The sequence below is a fragment of the Bufo gargarizans genome, chromosome 3 (assembly GCF_014858855.1).
Source record: "Bufo gargarizans isolate SCDJY-AF-19 chromosome 3, ASM1485885v1, whole genome shotgun sequence".
Classification (NCBI taxonomy): domain Eukaryota; kingdom Metazoa; phylum Chordata; class Amphibia; order Anura; family Bufonidae; genus Bufo; species Bufo gargarizans.
Genome location: NC_058082.1, coordinates 195,325,679 through 195,346,970, shown reverse-complemented (window position 1 = coordinate 195,346,970; position 21,292 = coordinate 195,325,679). Strand labels below are relative to the sequence as shown.

The 21,292-nt window shown below is 42.3% G+C and overlaps 1 protein-coding gene across 2 annotated transcripts in view; it reads left to right on the top strand.

Annotated features, from left to right (window-relative positions):
• The window catches only part of ADPRHL1 (ADP-ribosylhydrolase like 1), a 68,688-nt gene that overhangs the window by 34,227 nt on the left and 13,169 nt on the right, over positions 1–21,292 (top strand). For both annotated transcript variants that reach the window (XM_044286430.1, XM_044286431.1), the window contains exons 2-6: positions 3,423–3,587; positions 5,831–5,956; positions 10,079–10,219; positions 13,606–13,733; positions 16,580–16,712. In XM_044286430.1, coding sequence (XP_044142365.1) covers positions 3,423–3,587; positions 5,831–5,956; positions 10,079–10,219; positions 13,606–13,733; positions 16,580–16,712 — 693 coding nt within the window. The remainder of the gene's footprint in view (positions 1–3,422; positions 3,588–5,830; positions 5,957–10,078; positions 10,220–13,605; positions 13,734–16,579; positions 16,713–21,292) is intronic.

Sequence of the window (21,292 nt, the reverse complement as noted above, 5' to 3'; positions counted from 1 at the left end):
CTCTGCAAACACCCGATCCTCCTCTCGTCGGCGTCCCAAATCCCGCGCAGGCGCAGTGCCGGCGATTGCCTGCGCCTGCGCTCTGATAATACGGCTGAGGGCAACAGCTTCAACATCGTCACTGGGCATGCGCCGAGCCCAGTGACGATGTTGAAGCTGTTGCCCTCAGCCGTATTATCAGAGCGCAGGCGCAGGCAATCGCCGGCACTGCGCCTGCGCGGGATTTGGGACGCCGACGAGAGGAGGATCGGGTGTTTGCAGAGCGCGGCACTGAGAAGGGGGGCGGGTGTTGAGGACTTAGCCGCGCCTCTGGGAGGCGATTCAGCTAAACATGGAGGCGTTAGTAGTTTTCATATTTAGGCGGGCACGGAACTTCAGAGGGGCACCGTTCCTGGGCACCGTGGAGAAAGAAAAACGCCCCTCTGGGCTCCAGTCCTTACAGCGTCATTTGCATATCCTAAGAATCGATTTTTAGAAGAAAGGACAAGACTGACATGGAAAAGAAGAACACAGATGCAAAAAAGGTACTTTATTAAACATGGATCCATGAGTACCTTTTTTCCATCTGTCTTGTTCTTTGGATTGTGAGTCTTGTCATTTCTTCAAAAAATCGATTCTTATGATATGTAAATGACGCTGTAAGGAGCCCAGAGGGGCGTTATTCTTTCTCCACTGTGCCCAGGAACGCCCCTCTGAAGTGCCGTGCCCGGCTAAATTTGAAAACTAATAACGCCTCCAAGTTCATCTAAATCGCCTCCCAAATCCGATCCTCCTCTCGCTGGCATCCCAAATCCCGCGCAGGCGCAGTGCCGGCGATTGCCTGCGCTATGATAAGATGACTGACGACACTGCGCCTGCGCGGGATTTGGGATGCCGGCGAGAGGAGGATCGGGGTGTTTGCCGCAGAGCGCGGCACTGAGGAGGGGGGGTGTTGAGCACTTAGCCGTGCCTCTGGGAGGCGATTTAGATGAACTTGGAGGCGTTATTAGTTTTCAAACTTAGCCGGGCACGGCACTTCAGAGGGGCGTTCCTGGGCACCGTGGAGAAAGAATAACGCCCCTCTGGGCTCCTTACAGCTTCATTTACATATCATAAGAATCGATTTTTTGAAGAAATGACAAGACTCACAATCAAAAGAACAAGACAGATGGAAAACAGGTACTCTGTTAAACATGGATTCATGAAAAAAAAAATTGGGGGTAAATTGCTAGTGACAGATTCCCTTTAAGGCTACTTTCACACTTGCGTTCAGAGCGGATCCGTCTGGTGTCTGCACAGACAGATCCGCACCTATAATGCAAACGCTTAGATCCGTTCAGAACGGATCCGTTTGCATTAACATGAACAAAAAAAAAAAACATTTTTTTTTTTGTTTATGATAGTGCAAACGGATCCGTTTTGACTTTACATTGAAAGTCAATGGGGGACGGATCCGTTTGAAAATTGAGCCATACTGTGTCAACTTCAAACGGATCCGTCCCCATTGACTTACATTGTAAGTCTGGACGGATCCGTTTGCCTCCGCACGGCCAGGCGGACACCCGAACGCTGCAAGCAGCGTTCAAGTGTCCACCTGCTGAGCGGAGGACAGACGGAGCCATACTGATGCATTCTGAGCGGATCCGCATCCACTCAGAATGCATTAGGGCTGGACGGATCCGTTCGGTGCCGCTTGTGAGAGCCTTCAAACGGAACTCACAAGCGGAGACCCGAACGCAAGTGTGAAAGTAGCCTAACATGGCACCCCAAATAAGGAGACCTGCAGGCTGCAGCAGATATCCCATGTGACAGGTCACCCCCAGGAAACCCCTAACAGTTTCTGTAGGTCATGTATAAATTTATTTAATGGGGGTGTGGCATGGGAGGAGCAAAGTCAGGAAGTGGGAGGGGCCATGGTGGGTAGTGGGCGGGGTTAAGGGGCCCAATTCAGATTTTTGCTATGGGGCCCAGTGATTCCTATGTACGCCTCTGGATACACCACCATTGGTCAAGAATTACACACTGATAAAAGATACAACAGCGGCTTGGAGGTGGGTTAGGAAACTCTACAGGCTACCTATGTATATTACACCATATAAGCCATTGTGGTCCCTCCCGACCTCCCCCTCAGGGAGACAATCTAAGATGTATGGTAAGTGGAGAGAAAAAGGTATCAACAAGGTAAAGCCGATACTATCAATCTCTGGAAGAGAGATACTTTCATGGCAAGAGTTTTAAAGTAAATTCCATCTCCTGCTGTCTCATTTTCTCCCATACAGACAAATAATATCATACTGTACAGCACAGGCAGATACACTGGGGGATTCTGAGAGATTGGTGTGGTTTGAGGCCTTAGTGGGTCGTGGGGGGGGGAAGTAGGCTCACTATCTGATTTGTACCAGAGAATCCAAAATACATATTTAACCCCACTTGGTGGTACAGTATTTAGGGAAAGGGAATTGACAACTCTTTGACGCCCAAGTTTAGGGCTGTATGGAAAGCGTAAGACAAGTTATCATATCAATAGTGAGACTTGGAGAGAAATGCAATTTAGAATAATACACAAGGTCACATATGCCTTTGACCTCTCGTACAAAGATGCACCGACACACTACCTTAGACGGTGTCCAAAATGCCACCTGCAGAATGCTAATCTGTTACACGGGTTATGGGAATGCCCTAAATTAACTCACCTATGGGAAGAGGCCACTGAATAGGCCACTATGGGGCCGCTATGGGATTTCCAGATCCGGCAGGCAGTGCCGGCAACGGAACAACCTGCCGAATCCTCACAACGCAAGTATGGAAGTACCCTTAGGGGAGTTATAAAGAAAAACTGAAAATTTAGAAATAGAAGATAACGAGCACTCACTTTTGCTTTATTATTGTAGAAAATGTAAAGATACAATGTAAATTGCATATTGTGAAAAGTGGGTAAAATGGCAAATATTGTGACCTTATCACTTATGTTGATTTCTGTGATTTTCTTGTCAACATGTGTACTGGCACTTTTCTTAATAAAATTTTGTTTAAAAAAAATGTCAGGAGAGGCGACAGGTCCACTTTAACATAGTGCATACAGAATTCCCTTTAATTGAGCGGTTCACTCTACTGCTAATAAAATAATACTACGAGGCTCAACTCGAGTTCTACCATATCTTATGTTTAATGTTTCATGTTAAACTCTACTTTGTAATATATTGAAACAAAGGAATGCATAAATCCGGTCACATTCAAATTATATTACCAATACTTTGTTGTAACTAAATCGCTTGCAAATATTTCTTAATGTTTGTATTTTTCATAAACTTACTCTTATGATTTAGGTGTAATATACACTGAAAAAACCTTAATAAAAATTATATTTGAAAGAATTCCCTTTAATTCTGTATGCACTGTAACAATATGTTTATTGTATTCTTGATTTATTTTATTTTTTTCAGATTTCTGGTGCTTGGAAGATCTGTACCGGGAAATGGTGAAGCAGTATGTTGATGCTGTTGACAAGCTACAAGGGAGGAGGCCAGACCCAGCAACCATCGAAGGCTGTTCTCACCTTAAGCCAGATAACTATTTGCTTGCATGGCATACTCCATTTAATGAAAAAGGTGTCATTTTTCTCTCTCTCAGCAATGTAATTTAAATGATCTCCAAAGTAAAACTTCACTTTTTTTAAATATGCATTCACATGTAAAAAATACTGCAGATTCTCTACCAGGGGTTCTCCAAGTACAAAGTTAAGGGACTGCATGTATGAAAACTACTTAAGACTGGATGTTGACATTGCCAAGAAACAAATAAAGTTACTCTTTTACCCAATTTAACATTTGGATGTATAGTGCATTGGTCCCATTCTAATTCATAGGTCCTGCGCACAATACACTTTGGGTTTTGTATGGTTGCCTCAGCAATTGTACAACATTGTCTACAGTTGCATCTCTCTCTGTGATGTCAGATCGGACAGGAGATTAACACTTTAATTTCATGTTCTAACTTCAAAAACTGCTGGATTCTTATTAGCTTGATACAGGCAGCAGTTTTATTTAATATAAGTTTGTCTCTTCGTGTGAAAGAAAAAAAAAACTCAAAGTTCCCCCCCACTTATTCCTAGAGAATCTTATTGAAAGGAACCTGTCACTATGAATATGCAGTGCAAACTGCAGGCACTGCATTATAGAGCAGAAGGAGCAGAGCAGATATATAGTTTTATGGGAAAAGATTCAGTAAAACTTGTAACGTATACATTTATATCTCTGCTATTTCTGATTTCATAGTTCATGGGGGAAGTGACTGACAGCTATCTCTGTATGCACACTTATACATGTAGGGCTGTCAATCATCAATAATATGGCCCACATGGCTGCTGAGCTCTGAAAGACTGGAGATTTTGCGATCATCTCCTCTTGCTCTATAACATGCTGCCTGAAGATTACACTGCATTTTCATGGCGAAAGGTCCTTTTTAACATCTTCCGGCACCGCGCCTTGCATTTATGGCACAGGTGGGAAGTATTTACTGGATACTGTCTTAGAGACAGAAAATCCAAAGGGTACTTCAAGAGTATTTTAGTTCTGTACAGAAAAAAGGAAGTCATATTTTAAAAAAAAGACCAATTAAAAAAAAAAATTTTAGCTCAAAATTATTACAATGCAATAATAAAAAATTGCCCCTAAAGGTGTACATAGCCTTTAAAGGAGTTGTGCTATGAAAGAAACTATCTTGAAGATAGTGGATAAGTATCCAATCAGTGGGGGTGGACCTCTGAGATCCTGGGGCCACCGTATGAATAGAGAGGAAGGTCACACATGTCCAATGGCACTCCATTTGTTCTCTATTAAACTGCAGTCATTCCCTATTGGTGAAATCAAAACTAATTGAAAAAGTGTTAATATCCTTATGAATATATGTAACCCCTTCCGACTGCCATACGGCTATATATGTGCTATCTGCACATGCCCCGTGCAGCTAGCACATATATACACGTGCTGGCAGTGCTTTAATCCCAGTGCTGATCAGCGCTGGGATTAAAGCTCCTGCTCCTGCAATCTAGCAGGAGCAGGTCGGGTCACGGCTGACAGACACAGCAAGGACCCTGAGGATAAGACAGGAGCGGTTTATTACCGCTTCTGTCCTCTCCTGTGCCAGCAGCAGAGCGGTACCCGAGCGCATCGTGGAGGGAGCAGGAAGCAGCAGTGTGCTTCCTCTGTTAGTCCCGGCGGTGTTTTGCCCTGTAACTGGGGCTTCTGTCGATGATCTCTGGGGGACATATTATGTATTCAAAAAAAATTTAAATATAAGTAAAAAATAAATAAATAAATAAAAAATACAAAAAAGGAAAAAAATATAATAAAAAATGCAGTCGCTAACACAAACAATCACTATAGTCACCCTGTTCTCTCAACCCTATACATGTAATATATGAAAACGATCGTCACAAAATAGGGAATCTATTGCAATAATTAATTTTTGTCAGTTTTAATATTTAATAAATAAATAAAATCTTTTTAATAATAATTAGCGGTTTTCCTCCAAAATTAAACTTAAAAAAGGAAGGCAAGTAAAATAAAATAAAATAAGTAAATAAAATCGCTAAAATTATTTTTGTAGTCAAACAAATAAAATATCTGGTCACTAAACTACCATGTGCACAAAATGACAAAAAGTTGCCTGGACATTAATGCCTTTTTGGGCCCGGTTATTAAAGGGTTAACATTAACCCCTTCATAATTATTTTCTTTGAATTATAGAAATAACTTCGGATTTGATCAGATATTTGTGTCACATGCTAGCTATAAACTTATACAGGTATCCGTTGTAGTACAATGGTAATAATCTTCTTGGTACACTCTAGGTTCTGGATTTGGATCTGCCACAAAAGCGATGTCCATTGGTATGAGATACTGGAAACCTGAGAGGCTTGAAACGTTGATTGAAGTCAGCATTGAATGTGGGAGGATGACTCACAACCACCCAACAGGCAAGATCCTTGCAAAGACTGATGGCAAGACTGAGACTATTGGCATAGTGTATAGAAGTTGGAAATTTTTGTGCAGTGCGCAAATATTTGCCACTTAGTACGAATCTTTCAACATTTTTATGAAAAGTGGGCAGTGGTTAGAAACGCTCCACCTCGGTCTAACACAATTACAATCTGATCTTCTAGCCGACCATTGTTTGAAAATTTGACGCAAATTGTTGTTCACAATGACTTCTGTCTGCCGAAATTGTGATCTGGGTGGTTGGAAAAATTTGTCTATGTCCGACCCAAAATACAGGTGTATGTTCATTTGCAATTTTTCTGCAAGCCTGGTGAGTTTTTTTAATCTTTTCTGAATTGGCAGTCTAGTTGTCCTTAGATCAGGACAAGTTTTCAGCCTAGTAATGTAATGATTAAAGGGAGTCTGTCACCAACCTGACTGGTTTTAAACTGATCACTTAGTTCAGTGGGACACAAAGACGTGACATAGATGGTACCTTTTCTTTCATTTTTCAGATAATCCAAATGGCCCCAAAAATTGTTTTTATGATATGCTAATGAGCCGTCGCAAGTGCCCAAGTTCCCCTGCCTCACTCGCTCCACCATAGCGCAAACGGCCTATAGGGAAATATGATGTCACAGAGCCACAGGGCTGGCCGGAGTTTACTGAGGGGCAGAGTTGGATGATCTGAAAAATGAAACAAAAGGTACCATCTGTGTCACGTCTTTGTGTCCGACTGAACTATGTGATCGGTTTAAAACCGGTCAGGTTGATGACAGACTCCCTTTAAATGCACTGACAGCTAGAAAGTTGGGGAGATTTATCAACTTATCGACATTGAGTTTTCCAACCCAAACTCATTACATATGACTGTTTTACAGCTCTGTGCCTAGGCTTTGTGTTTGGTGGCTGTTAGATCCAGAAATCCTTTCCCAAAGCTTGCACTTAAATATTGAACAGTTTTCTGGAAGGACATGTATACATCTATAAAGAAACCTACATACTCTATGTACTGATTTTTTTTTGTCCCTAAATGTAAGGAAAACAATATTGGAAGAAAAATAATATTGCAAGCAGAACCTGTAATTACAAAGAATCCTTGGATCTGTTTGTATAGCTCCTCCTGTGGGTACTAAGTTTCAAGTAGCCATATAAAAATATCGTTTGAAGGCAGGATATCTTCTTCCAGTAAAAACTCCTGGCTTATTAAATCATCCACTAAATCCAGAGTGAGACAGAATATCACAGAGCTGATGCAGTCGATATATAAACCATTAAAAAGTGAGCCGAGTCTGTTGACAAGATTTGTTCTAGAGCTGGCAGCCAACAGCATATGTAGGTATAACTAAGCACAACTTACTGCATATTAAAATGCTTAAGTTAACAGGATTCTTAAGAAAGTGAGTGTTAATATGATGCGGGTGCTTTGCCAGCCTGGAACCCCGACTAAATGTTGTGGGAATGGAAGTGGTAAGAGCAAATGAAGCTTTATTATGAATGTCACCAGGAGGCACAAGCTTGAACAGTTAATCACTACCTGGGGTGCAGTTCTTTACTGTTCTTCTGCAGAGCAGGGAAAATATATAAATATAGTCTCTCACTGTGTGTGGCCTGCTTAGTCCACAACAGTCTTTGAGTTGAGGATCGATTCTACAGGAATGATGCTTGACACAGCACTAGGTTACTTGGTGCACTAAGAGATGGCACTTGTATTCATGGCCTTGGGTTAGTGTTGCAAGGGAGCTTAGATCCCTCTCTCAGCTGCTGCTCTTTGGCACTTGGAGCACAATGAACACAATCTTTGGGGCTCTCTTGCTTATCGGCAACAGCTCAGCTTAGACCCCAACACTATTTTGTACTCTCGCTTTCTAGGGCATTACCAGTCCCATTTGACATCTCCACTCAAGCAGCTCAGTGGCCTCCTGCTGGGGGCTCAGGCATCCAGGGAGGTCCAGGCGACCCTGCCAGTGCATCTGGAACATGGCAATCTCACTTAGTCATGCTCAGCAAGTACTCTTTCTCTGGCCTATCTGCTATTTCAGCCATGTGCTCACTCGTTAACGGCTCTGACTCTCTATTTCTAGGTTGTGTCCCACATCAGGCATACACCCAACTAACTGGTGCCAAAAAACGAGTCCTATATCTAAGGTGTCTAGCCCCTTCCCATGATCAATGCAGCACAACACTGGCGCCAGCACATTCCTAGAACTGCCATCACAGGGCTTCATAATGGAACCTGTGACTGCAGACACCTGTCTTGGAGTGGCAGATTCCAAAGCTATGTCATTCCAAAGCTATGTTCAGGAGTCATAAGCCACCTATCTGTCACCTAGGTCAAAACTATTTTGGGGTACAACATCAACAACACAGACAGCTTCAAACAGTTGCAAAGTACCATAAAAAGAATGCGAAAAAGTATAACACAGTAATATACTATCTAAAACACGAAAGGGATATCGCCTGGGGCATACTCTTGCTCAGTTTCTATGGAGAGACATTTCCTTTCCCCTTATCTTCTATTAGGAAAAATACAGTGCAAAGTAAAGTATTGTGTGTTTTTATAGCAACTGTGGGGCACATTTATTAAGACTGGCATTTTAGACACTGGTCTTAAAAAGCCCTATAGCTGGCAGTGGATCACCGAAATTATGTAGAGGCGCCGGCCTCTACATAACTTTGGAGCATCCAGTGCCGATTATACATGTAAGACAGCTTCCTTGTTGTCTTATATTTAGACCATTTTCTACACCTAAATCAGACGTAGAAAATGATGAATGAGATGGGCCTGCTGACCCATCCCCGTCCATTAAAAAAAAAAAAAAAAGAACCTAAAAAAGGGGGTCAGTCAGCACATACCAAACCGCAGGAGCGCATTGCTATAGCAGGGAACAACATAGAAAGACAAAAAACATACAATGCGACAATTAACTGCAATATAAAGTACAAAATTGCATAATAATAACAAGTGCTACACTATAAGTGCGAGATACTTGGCAAATCGTTTTGTACAAAACTATCCGAGCCCGTCTGCCAAGCGTCAAGGCGATCTCTGTTAGACAGGTTCCTACGCTAAATTCTGCCTGTTAGGTGCCATAACAGCTACCGTACACTTCAGGGAGTGTAGGTTCCACATTCCTGCATTGAATCCTACCTGTTAGGTGCCAAGATGGCTACCATACACCAGGGAGTGCAGGTTACACAGCAGGCCCACTCCACAACACCACCGGCGCCAAACGGCTACCAAGGACTGCAGTGGGAGTCCACAAACTATCCCACTCCTGGTGCCATGGCTTCAGTGAATGATGGGGAGCAGGCCAGACTATGTACTAACACTAATTAAAATCAGCCTGTGAGACAGACAGGGTGGTCAGGAGTGCAAGACTGAGGAGGCAGCCACACCTCCAAGACAAACTGCAAAGAAGAACCTAAAAAAGGGGGTCAGTCAGCACATACCAAACCGCAGGAGCGCATTGCTATAGCAGGGAACAACATAGAAAGACAAAAAACATGCAATGCGACAATTAACTGCAATATAAAGTACAAAATTGCATAATAATAACAAGTGCTACACTATAAGTGCGAGATACTTGGCAAATCGTTTTGTACAAAACTATCCGAGCCCGTCTGCCAAGCGTCAAGGCGATCTCTGTTAGACGCCTGGACCACTTGTAGTCACAGATTCTGCCGCACCATGGCGTGCAACAGAATCTGCACCAGATATACGCCACAAAAGTATTTTTTATATTTTCTAATGTAGTTTAGAGAATATTATGTGCTGACTGATCCATTGCTAGGGTCAATTCCACTGTTCCATTTTCATGCTTGGCATAGCTCCACAGAACATGTTCTGGGCATAACACCAACCACATCCCTAAGATCTAAGACATCAAGTAGTCACATACCTGAGTGCCCATCTCCTAATGTCTCATTGGCATAGTGTCAAGTGTCAGTGATAAATTCAAAGCTACATTAGTGTATATTCCTAATCATACTGGTTCAACCTAGACAGATGAATAAATAGATTATATTTATGTACCTATAGCTATGTATACCTTTATTTTTTCTCTGTCGCATCATATATCTCAGTACTTAGTGATTCATTTATGTATTCAAACATGCAGGATTTCTGGGTTCGCTCTGCAGTGCTTTGTTTGCTTCTTATGCAATACAAGGAAAGCCTTTGGCTCAATGGGGAAGAGATATGCTTAAGGTCATTCCAATGGCTGAAGAATACTGTAAGAAAACCATTCGTCATATGGCAGGTAAGATATAAGCATATGCATTGAATATAGGCATATGTGCTGAATGTAAAGCCCAGGCATATGCGTTTGTAGGGCATATAGTGCCATATGTTATACAAAGACCCCATGTTACAAAAGTTACCTAACATGGGGAATATTTTTTTATTGATATTTAAGAATAATAAGAATAATAGGTTTACTATAAATGAAAATGAGTGTACTAGCACATACCAAAAGGTCACTCTTTTGGTAAAGAGCCCCATGGCTATGTTGAGCGCATGGGCCAGGATATCTTCCAGTCCATATACTGAACATATCGCCGCAGATAATGTATTTCCACTGCTTCAATAGTGATTGCAAGGAAACCCAAACCATGAAGCTCAAATGCTATGTGGACAGTCCAGGCTAACATGTAGTTTCACATGGAGGCACAAGATATACCATTGAAGAAGGTTTGGAGGGACCGAAACTTCTGATGGTTATAAAGTGGATATTTAAACATCATAGTTCTGCTGTGTTTATTGACTAATTGCCTGAAATTGCATTTGACATAAATTAAACTGTGCCATGAATATGGATGGTAGCATTTAGTCTGACCATAAGTGGTCCTTGATTGGCATCACCCTGAAAAAACAGGTCTCATTCCTATTGAGATTACATGAATAAGGCATGACAATTTAGAGGTAGCGTGGCGAGATTTATTGCATGGTTGGGAGAATTGTAAGGGTGCAGGATAAACAGAATACGATCTCTAGAGTTTGAGGCAACATATGCAGATTGAGCAGCATAGGTAGAGTTAGCAGTATAGTCACATCTAGCAGCATATGAAGGGTAATTCAGTTACCATCATATTTGAGAAGGTGTTCATGGAAATAAATGGCTTGTTAATGCAAATAGGTACTGTGGTAAGGTATTGCATAACACTACCATAAACTGATCCTATGACATATATATATATACAGTACAGACCAAAAGTTTGGACACACCTTCTCATTCAAAGAGTTTTCTTTATTTTCATGACTATGAAAATTGTAGATTCACACTGGAGGCATCAAAACTATGAATTAACACATGTGGAATTATATACATAACAAAAAAGTGTGAAACAACTGAACATATGTCATATTCTAGGTTCTTCAAAGTAGCCACCTTTTGCTTTAATTACTGCTTTGCACACTCTTGGCATTCTCTTGATGAGCTTCAAGAGGTAGTCACCTGAAATGGTCTTCCAACAGTCTTGAGGGAGTTCCCAGAGATGCTTAGCACTTGTTGGCCCTTTTGCCTTCACTCTGCGGTCCAGCTCACCCCAAACCATCTTGATTGGGTTCAGGTCCAGTGACTGTGGAGGCCAGGTCATCTGGCGCACCACCCCATCACTCTCCTTCATGGTCAAATAGCCCTTACACAGCCGGTGTGTTTGGGGTCAACTTGAAAAGTAAGTGATGGTCCAACTAAACGCAAACTGGATGGAATAGCATGCCGCTCCAAGATGCTGTGGTAGCCATGCTGGTTCAGTATGCCTTCAATTTTGAATAAATCCCCAACAGTATCACCAGTAAAGCACCCCCACACCATCACACCTCCTCCTCCATGCTTCACGGTGGGAACCAGGCATGTAGAGTCCATCCGTTCACCTTTTCTGCGTCGCACAAAGACACGGTGGTTGGAACCAAAGATCTCAAATTTGGACTCATCAGACGAAAGCACAGATTTCCACTGGTCTAATGTCCATTCCTTGTGTTCTTTAGCCCAAACAAATCTCTTCTGCTTGTTGCCTGTCCTTAGCAGTGGTTTCCTAGCAGATATTCTACCATTAAGGCCTGATTCACACAGTCTCCTCTTAACAGTTGTTCTAGAGATGTGTCTGCTGCTAGAACTCTACTGTGGCATTGACCTGGTCTCTAATCTGAGCTGCTGTTAACCTGCGATCTCTGAGGCTGGTGACTCGGATGAACTTATCCTCCACAGCAGAGGTGACTCTTGGTCTTCCTTTCCTGGGGCGGTCCGCATGTGAGCCAGTTTCTTTGTAGCGCTTCATGGTTTTTGTGACTGCACTTGGGGACACTTTCAAAATTTTCCCAATTTTTCGGACTGACTGACCTTCATTTCTTAAAGTAATGATGGCCACTCATTTTGCTTTACTTAGCTGCTTTTTTCTTGCCATAATACAAATCCTAACAGTCTATTCAGTAGGACTATCAGCTGTGTATCCACCTGACTTCTCCACAACCCAACTGATGGTCCCAACCCTATTTATTAGGCAAGAAACCCCAGTTATTAAACCTGACAGGGCACACCTGTGAAGTGAAAACCATTTCAGGTGATTCCCTCTTGAAGCTCATCAAGAGAATGCCAAGAGTGTGAAAAGCAGTAATCAAAGCAAAAGGTGGCTACTTTGAAGAACCTAGAATATGACATATTTTCAGTTGTTTCACAGTTTTTTGTTATGTATATAATTTCATATGTGTTAATTCATAGTTTTGATGCCTTCAGTGTGAATCTAAAATTTTCATAGTCATGAAAATAAAGAAACCTCTTTGAATGAGAAGGTGGGTCCAAACTTTTGGTCTGTACTGTATATATATATATATATATATATATATACACAGTATATATAAAAATATATACTAGTTCTGCACAAGAGCTCTGCAGACCATATAAATGGTTACAGTACAGTCAAATCCTGTTACTCATTGTAGACGTTCTTTTCTTTCTGTTCTCCATTCAGCCCAGACTGCCATGATGACTTTTCCTGATGACTGCAGAGTTTACTGCAGAAATAACTTTAGCTCCTTGCTTTTCCAACCATTTCTAGCGTCTATAGCAACACATATTCAGACCCCAGCCCAGGTCTGTAAATTAAATCACACCACAGAACATACCCTAAACAAATTCAGGTTGCAGATAAGCTGACTGGTATCAATGTTGTCAAGCTGTAAGAAATAGTATAAGTGCTGCTGATTACATATCGAACTATATTTATTGACTATATTTTTAGTGTCTTGACTGATAGATTAACCCTTTTGTTTATATAATGCTTGATATATATATATATATATATATATATATATATATATATATTACTATTTCATATGACTTTTAGAATACAGATAAAATTACAGGACCTACAACAACTGTAAATAGAAAAGGAGACTGACTGTTGTGTTAAGGTGTGCTGATGGCCTACATGTCAGCCTTTCTGGTTTCCTTATTAATTGAACCAGTATCTGATATACCACTATATAAGAATATTAGGCAATCCATGATAATTCAGTTGGTCTAATATAGTACAGAAGTTTTACACCCCTGTCCTTCATAATATTCTGAAGCATAAAACATATTGTTTGTATATACTTAAAAATTATTCTTGCCTATTGACCCACATTGATGGATTTGATTGTATATAGAATACCAAGAGCATTGGTTCTACTTTGAAGCTAAATGGCAATTTTATCTGGAAGAAAGAGAACTAGAAGAAGAAAATATGAACAAGCCCAATTTTCCTGATAAGTATGATGCTGATGAGAGAGACAAGGTATGGCTGTTAATTTTGTAATCGTTTTATGAAAGGGTATTCCAGATAGGGATCCAAAACCTTCGATCCTCCACTAGCTTGACTGCAGTGAGGAGCAGCATATATATTTCCAACAACGTTATGGGAATTAGGCCTCATGCACACGACCGTTGTGTGCATCCGTGGCCGTTGTGCCGTTTTCCGTTTTTTTTTGCGGACCCATTGACTTTCAATGGGTCCGTGGAAAAATCGGAAAATGCACCGTTTGGCAGCCGCATCCGTGAGCCGTGTTTCCTGGCCGTGAAAAAAATATGACCTGTCCTATTTTTTTCACGGCCAACGGTTCACGGGCCCATTCAAGTCAATGGGTCCGTGAAAGAACACGGATGCACACAAGATTGGCATCCGTGTCCGTGATCCGTGGCCGTAGGTTGCTTTCATACAGACGGATCTGAAGATCCGTCTGCATAAAAGCTTTTTCTGATCTAAGTTTTCACTTCGTGAAAACTCATTTCCGACAGTATATTCTAACACAGAAGCGTTCCCATGGTGATGGGGACGCTTCTAGTTAGAATACACTGCAAACTTTGTACAAGACTGCCCCCTGCTGCCTGGCAGCACCCGATCTCTTACAGGGGGATATGATAGTACAATTAACCCCATCATATCCCCCTGTAAGAGATCAGGGCTGCCAGGCAGCAGGGGGCAGACCCCCCCCCCCCCTCCCCAGTTTGAATATCATTGTGCGGCCCCCCCCCCCTGTTGTTAACTCGTTGGTGGCCAGTGTGTGCACCCCCCTCCCTCCCTCCCTCTATTGTTTTAATACATTGGGGCCAGTGTGCGCGCGCCCCCCCAACCCCCCCTCCCTCCCTTTATTGTTTGAATACATTGGGGCCAGTGTGCGCGCGCCCCCCCAGCCCCCCCTCCCTCCCTCTATTGTTTGAATACATTGGGGCCAGTGTGCGCGCGCCCCCCCAACCCCCCCCCCCCCCTCCCTCCCTCTATTGTAATCATCATCGGTGGCAGCGGAGTGGAAGATTTTCATACTTACCTGGCTGCTGGCTGCTGCGATGTCTGCGTCCGGCCGGGAGCTCCTCCTACTGGTAAGTGACAGCAATGCGCCGCACAGACCTGTCACTTACCAGTAGGAGGAGCTCCCGGCCGGACACAGAGATCGCAGCAGCCAGCAGCCAGGTAAGTATGAAAATCTTCCACTCCGCTGCCACCGATGATGATTACAATAGAGGGAGGGAGGGGGGGGGGGGGTTGGGGGGGCGCGCGCACACTGGCCCCAATGTATTAAAACAATAGAGGGAGGGGGGGTTGGGGGGGCGCGCGCACACTGGCCCCAATGTATTCAAACAATAGAGGGAGGGAGGGGGGGTTGGGGGGGCGCGCGCACACTGGCCCCAATGTATTAAAACAATAGAGGGAGGGAGGGAGGGGGGTGCGCACACTGGCCACCAACGAGTTAACAACAGGGGAGGGGGGGCCCACTGGCCACCAATGAGTTAAAAACAGGGGGGGGGGGGGTCTGCCCCCTGCTGCCTGACAGCACCTGCCAGGCAGCAGGGGACAGTCATGTACACAGTTTTTTTGTATATTCTAACCTGAAGCGTCTCCATCACCATGGGAACGCCTCTGTGTTAGAATATACTGTCGGAAATGAGTTTCACGATGTAGCTCATATCCGACAGTATATTCTAACATAGAGGCGTTCCCATGGTGATGGGGACGCTACAAGTTAAAATATACCATCGGATTGGAGAAAACTCCAATCCGATGGTATAACAGAACTCCAGACTTTACATTGAAAGTCAATGGGGACGGATCCGTTTGAAATGGCACCATATTGTGTCAACATCAAACGGATCCGTCCCCATTGACTTGCATTGTAATTCAGGACGGATCCGTTTGGCTCCGCACGGCCAGGCGGACACCAAAATGACTTTTTTTTCATGTCCGTGGATCCTCCAAAAATCAAGGAAGACCCACGGACGGAAAAACGGTCACGGATCACGGACCAACGGAACCCCGTTTTGCGGACCGTGAAAAAAAACGTCCGTGTGCATGAGGCCTTATCTAATACTTTGAAATAGGAAGTTCATTTCATGATGATTTATTAACGGTCACCAGTTGTGTTAAAATGGGCAGAGGACCTGTCACCACAAAATGCAACTCAAACCATGTTATAGAGCAGGAAAAGCTGAGCAGGTCAGGGGTTGGCCATAGACCTTACATGGTATATTCCCAGCTGGCTAATGCTCAGGGGGCCGCCTGGGCCCTCCTCACAGCCGGCCAGTGGAAATAATTTTTGGGGCAGTATTTTATGATGGACTGTGGTAGTTGGCTCTGTTGGAGTGGTAAAATGTGCCACAATATGGTATTGCTGGCCCTGCCTTCCATTAATTTGGACCCAACTACAAAAGGGGGCCACTTTTAGTATTTTTTCCAGGGCCACTTTAAGTTCCCAGTCCCCCGAGCAGATTGCTAAATATTTGTGGGAAAAGATTCAGTAAAACCTTTAATTTTTACATTTATATCTTTGCTTTTTCTAACAACTGTTGGTACAGGAGGGAGGTGTTATCAGTGACTGATAGCATTGTTTGTATAAGAGATAGCAGTCAGTCACTGATAACACCTTCTCCCTGTACCACAGAAAGTGAAAAAAGCAAAGATATTGTATACATGTACAAACTACAGGTTTTACTGAATCTTTTCCCACAAAACTATATATCAATGTGTTTGTTTATCCTGTTCTATAACATGGTGCTTTCAGATTGCATTGCAAAGAATATTTATATCATAAAGAGTTAGTATTCCAGGCAAGTTGAGGAATTTAACATGTACTGACATTTAATATATAGACATATAAGAAATGGAGTTCAGAGGGCCGTGGAGGAAGAAGAGGACATGATGCACCAATGATTGCATATGATGCTCTATTAGGAGCTGGTGGGGATTGGAAAGAGCTCTGCAGTCGAGCCATGTTCCATGGAGGTAAGTCACTATTTCTGAAAATCATAGTATATATCACCGACTACTGTACATATAAATGATTAGAAAGGAATGTAAGCTTTATATATCTAAAGGCAAAATGTCACAGGGGGGTAGGGAAGCGTGCACGCCTGACTGCCACCCACGCCTCTCTCCCTTCCTACTTGCACGATCTGTCCTAGGTAAAGGTGCACAACTGGACGACAGTCCCTAACCTGGGTAAGTGCAGAGTAGGGAAGGGGAGGAATACAGACAAGCAACAGGACACACAAAACACAAAAGCAAGATGAAGCAAGCCGAGGTCAATACCAGGAGAGGATGTCAGTACACAAGCAATAAACAATAGGAGAGTAAAACAACAAGCCGAGGTCAAATAGTCAGTAGGTCAAGACAAAAACCGGGGTTAAAACAGAAGCGAGGTCAGAAATGAAAGCCGAGGTCAGAAAATGCAGAGAACACAAACGCAGCAGGTAGGTAAAACAGACCCAATAACAGGCAACCTGTGGCCAGCAGGCTGCCTGTACCGGAGGTAATAGAGTCATGTGACGTGGCCAGTGTCACATGACCCGTCCCTCCAGGTCTATTGTAGATGAGCGCCATCAGCGCTCAGTTTCCCTGCCTCCTGTCTCCTGGGGAATGGAGGACGCCGGCCACGCTGTGGAGGTGTGCGCGGCCAGGTCGTCCCTGCCCCACCGTTGTCATAAGAACAAGGATGAAGCTCGCATCCTTGTTCCTCATCCCGTGAATGCAGTAAAGAAAGCTTGCATCGCTGGCCCCTAGTAGCACAAAAAATATATACTGTATCCCTTGAATAAAAATTATTATTTGGCACAAAACCTTTACCCTTTTACTCTGCACATGTGCGGTCACCCTTCAATTCACTGCAGTGTGCACAGGGGTCTCGTTCTTGAGATAGGGACACACCTATTGGGCATTTAAGGCTTGTGGATATCCATTTAATACAGACCACAGATGAGGCACCACCGTACTACAGATTCAAGACCACACCCCTTGATACATACCACAGACTAGATCCCCTGCAATACAGGCTTCAGACCAAAGTATTTCCCGAGTATTTTTTTTCTCGGGAAAGCTGCAACCAATTTTCACAAGGCAGATATTTTAATTTTAATTAAATTTAATTAAAATTTTTATGTTCTGTTATCTTAAAAAAATAAATAAATTGTACATGAGTTGCTTCTCTGCTCTGTGGACAGCATTCACATATATACTTTACAGGAGCCACATGGACCATAGGAAACTGGTGTCTGGAGATGACTCATTGGGAGAGTGTTTTTATTCACTGTAATCCTGTCTGTGATGATAATGAGATGACTGTGGAAAGGTGACCCCTATAGAACAGCAAGTGTCACCTTATTGAAAGTCTCAGGGGCCAGTGTGGAAACTACAATATTCAGGATTATATTTTAAAGAAAATTTTTCTATATAAATTAAATGTACATGAATTACTTTATATTATTTAAATATATTATATATTATAAATCAATTATATATACATTTTATAGAAAATGACTTGAAATGAATGAATAAATAAAACTCTAATTTACACAATAGTTTTTTTTCGGATGATACATTCCCTTTAAATCAATGGGTTGTTATGTAATAAGGTCCTTCAGAGCAAATGACGATCTTTGTATACAATCTCTCTTTTGACTAATCGTGCTATTGGCAAGTAACATAGTAACTTAGTATACAAGGCCGAAAAAAGACATTTGTTCATCCAGTTCGGCCTGTTATCCTGCAAGCTGATCCAGAGGAAGGCAAAAAAATAAATAAATAATGTGAGGTAGAAGCCAATTTTCCCCACTTAAGAGGAAAAAGTTCCTTCCCGACTCCAATCAGGCAATTAGAATAACTCCCAGGATCAACGACCCCTCTCTAGTAGCTATAGCCTGTAATATTATTACACTCCAGAAATACATCCAGGCCCTTCTTGAACTCTTTTAGTGAACTCACCATCACCACCTCCTCAGGCAGAGAGTTCCACAGTCTCACTGCTCTTACCGTAAAGAATCCTCTTCTATATTTGTGTACAAACCTTCTTTCCTCCAGATGCAGAGGATGTCCCCTTGTCACAGTCACAGTCCTGGGGATAGATGATGGGAGAGATCTCTGTACTGTCCCCTGATATATTTATACATAGTAATTAGATCTCCCCTCAGTCGTTTTTTTTAAAAAAAATTATGAATAACCCTAATGTTGATAATCTTTCGGGGTAGTGTAGTTGCCCCATTCCAGTTATTTCTTAAGTTGCCCTCCTCTGAACCCTCTGCAGCTCTGCTATGTCTGCCTTGTTCACAGGAGCCCAGAACTGTACACAGTACTCCATGTGTGGTCTGACTAGTGATTTGTAAAGTGGCAGGACTGTGTTCTTATCACGGGTGCATCAAAAGGGGCATAGATGCCCGTGATAAGAACACAGTCCTGCCACTTTACAAATCACTAGTCAGACCACACATGGAGTACTGTGTACAGTTCTGGGCAGCTGCCTGACACTGGTTTCTACAGCTTAGTTTGCTGTTCACTAAAATTCCTAGGTCTTTTTCCATGTCAGTGTTTCCCAGTGTTTTAACATTTAGTATGTACGAGTGACTTGCATTATTCCTTCCCATGTGCATAACCTTACATTTGTCAGAGTTAAACCTTATCTGCCCAAGCCTCCAATATATCCAGATCCATCTGTAGCAGTATACTGTCCTCTTCTGTGTCAATTACGTTACACAGTTTAGTGTCATCTGCAATTTTTTTTATTTTACTGTGCATACCTTCTACAAGATCATTAATAAATGTATTGAAGAGAATAGGGCCAAATAATGACCCCTGAGGTACTCCACTAGTGACAGTGACCCAATCAGAGTGTGTACCGTTGATAATCACCCTCTGTTTTCTATCACTGAGCCAGTTACTTACCCAGTCCAAGCATTCTCATTTATTATACTAACCTTTTATGCGGTACAGTGTGAGATGCTTTAGAGAAGTCCAGATATATGACATCCATTGATTCGCCTCTGTCAAGTCTAGAACTTACCTCCTCATAGAAACTGATTAAATTAGTTTGACATGACCGATCCCTCATAAAACCATGCTGATATGGCGTTATTTGCTTATTTTCATTGAGGTACTCTAAGATAGTATCTCTAAGGCTACTTTCACATTAGTGTTTTTCTTTTCCGGCATAGAGTTCCTTCACAGGGGCTCTATACCGGAAAATAACTGATCAGGCATATCCCCATGCATTCTGAATGGAGAGCAATCCGTTCAGGATGCATCAGAATGTCTTCAGTTCAGTCATTTTGACTGATCAGGCAAAAGAGAAAACCGTAGCATGCTACGGTTTTATCTCGGGCGAAAAAAACTGAAGACTTGCCTGAATGCCGGATCCAGCATTTTTTTTCCATAGGAATGTATTAGTGCCGGATCTGGCATTCAAAATACCGGAATGCCGGATCCAGCCTTCCAGTCTGCGCATGCGCAGACCTTTAAAAATGAGAAAGAAAAAAACAGATCCGTTTTGCCTGAGGACACCGGAAAAACGGATCCGGTATTGCAATGCAAACAGTTTACCCACGACAGATGTTAAACTTACTGGCCTATAGTTTCCGGGCTCTGTTTTTGGACCCTTTTTGAATATTGGCACTACATTTGCTATGCGCCAAACCTGTGGAACACTCCCTGTCAGTATAGAGTCATTAAATATCAGAAATAAAGGTCTGGCTATGACATTACTTAAATCTCTTAGGGTATGGGGTGTATGCCATCTGGTCCTGGCGATTTGTCTATTTTAATCTTTTTAAGACGCCACTGTACTTCTTCCTGGGTCAGACAGGGCACTTTTAATGGGGAATTAACTTTTACATTCTGCATTTCATCTGACAGTTTATTTTCTTCAGTGAATACAGTGGAGAAAAAATATTTAATAGCTTTGCTTTCTCCTCATCGCTCTTTACAACTCCCCCCTCATTACTCTGTAGAGGGCCGACACCTTCAGATTTATACTTTTTACCATTTATATAATTGAAAAACATTTTAGTGCTTCCTCGCTACCCTCCTGTTTTAGTGATTTAAATGCTTTCTTTTTGTCATTTATTGCTTTCTTTACAGTTATATTTATCCACATTGTTTTTTTTTGTTCCTTAACCTTTTATTTACATAAGGTATGTACCTCTCACAATTAGATTTTAGGATGCTTTTAAAAATATTCCATTTTGTGGCTGTATTTTATTTTTAAGGACTTTTTCCCAGTTAGTTAGGCCTATGGCCTCTCTTAGTTGGCTAAATTTAGCTTTTTTGAAGTTTGGTATTTTTGTTCCTCCCTGAAGAAACACTCTTTAGAATGATAATTGGAAGGTTATTACTTTATGGTCAGTATTTCCCAGCTGTCCCCTGACCTGGACATCTGTTGGTTAATACTAAGTCCAGTATGTCGGTCCCTCTAGTTGGGTCCTGAACCAGATGGGAAAGGTAATTGTCTTTGGTTATTGCCAAGAACCTGTTTCCTTTATGAGATATACAAGTTTTAGTTTCCCAGTCTATATCTGGTTAGTTGAAGTCCCCCATAATAA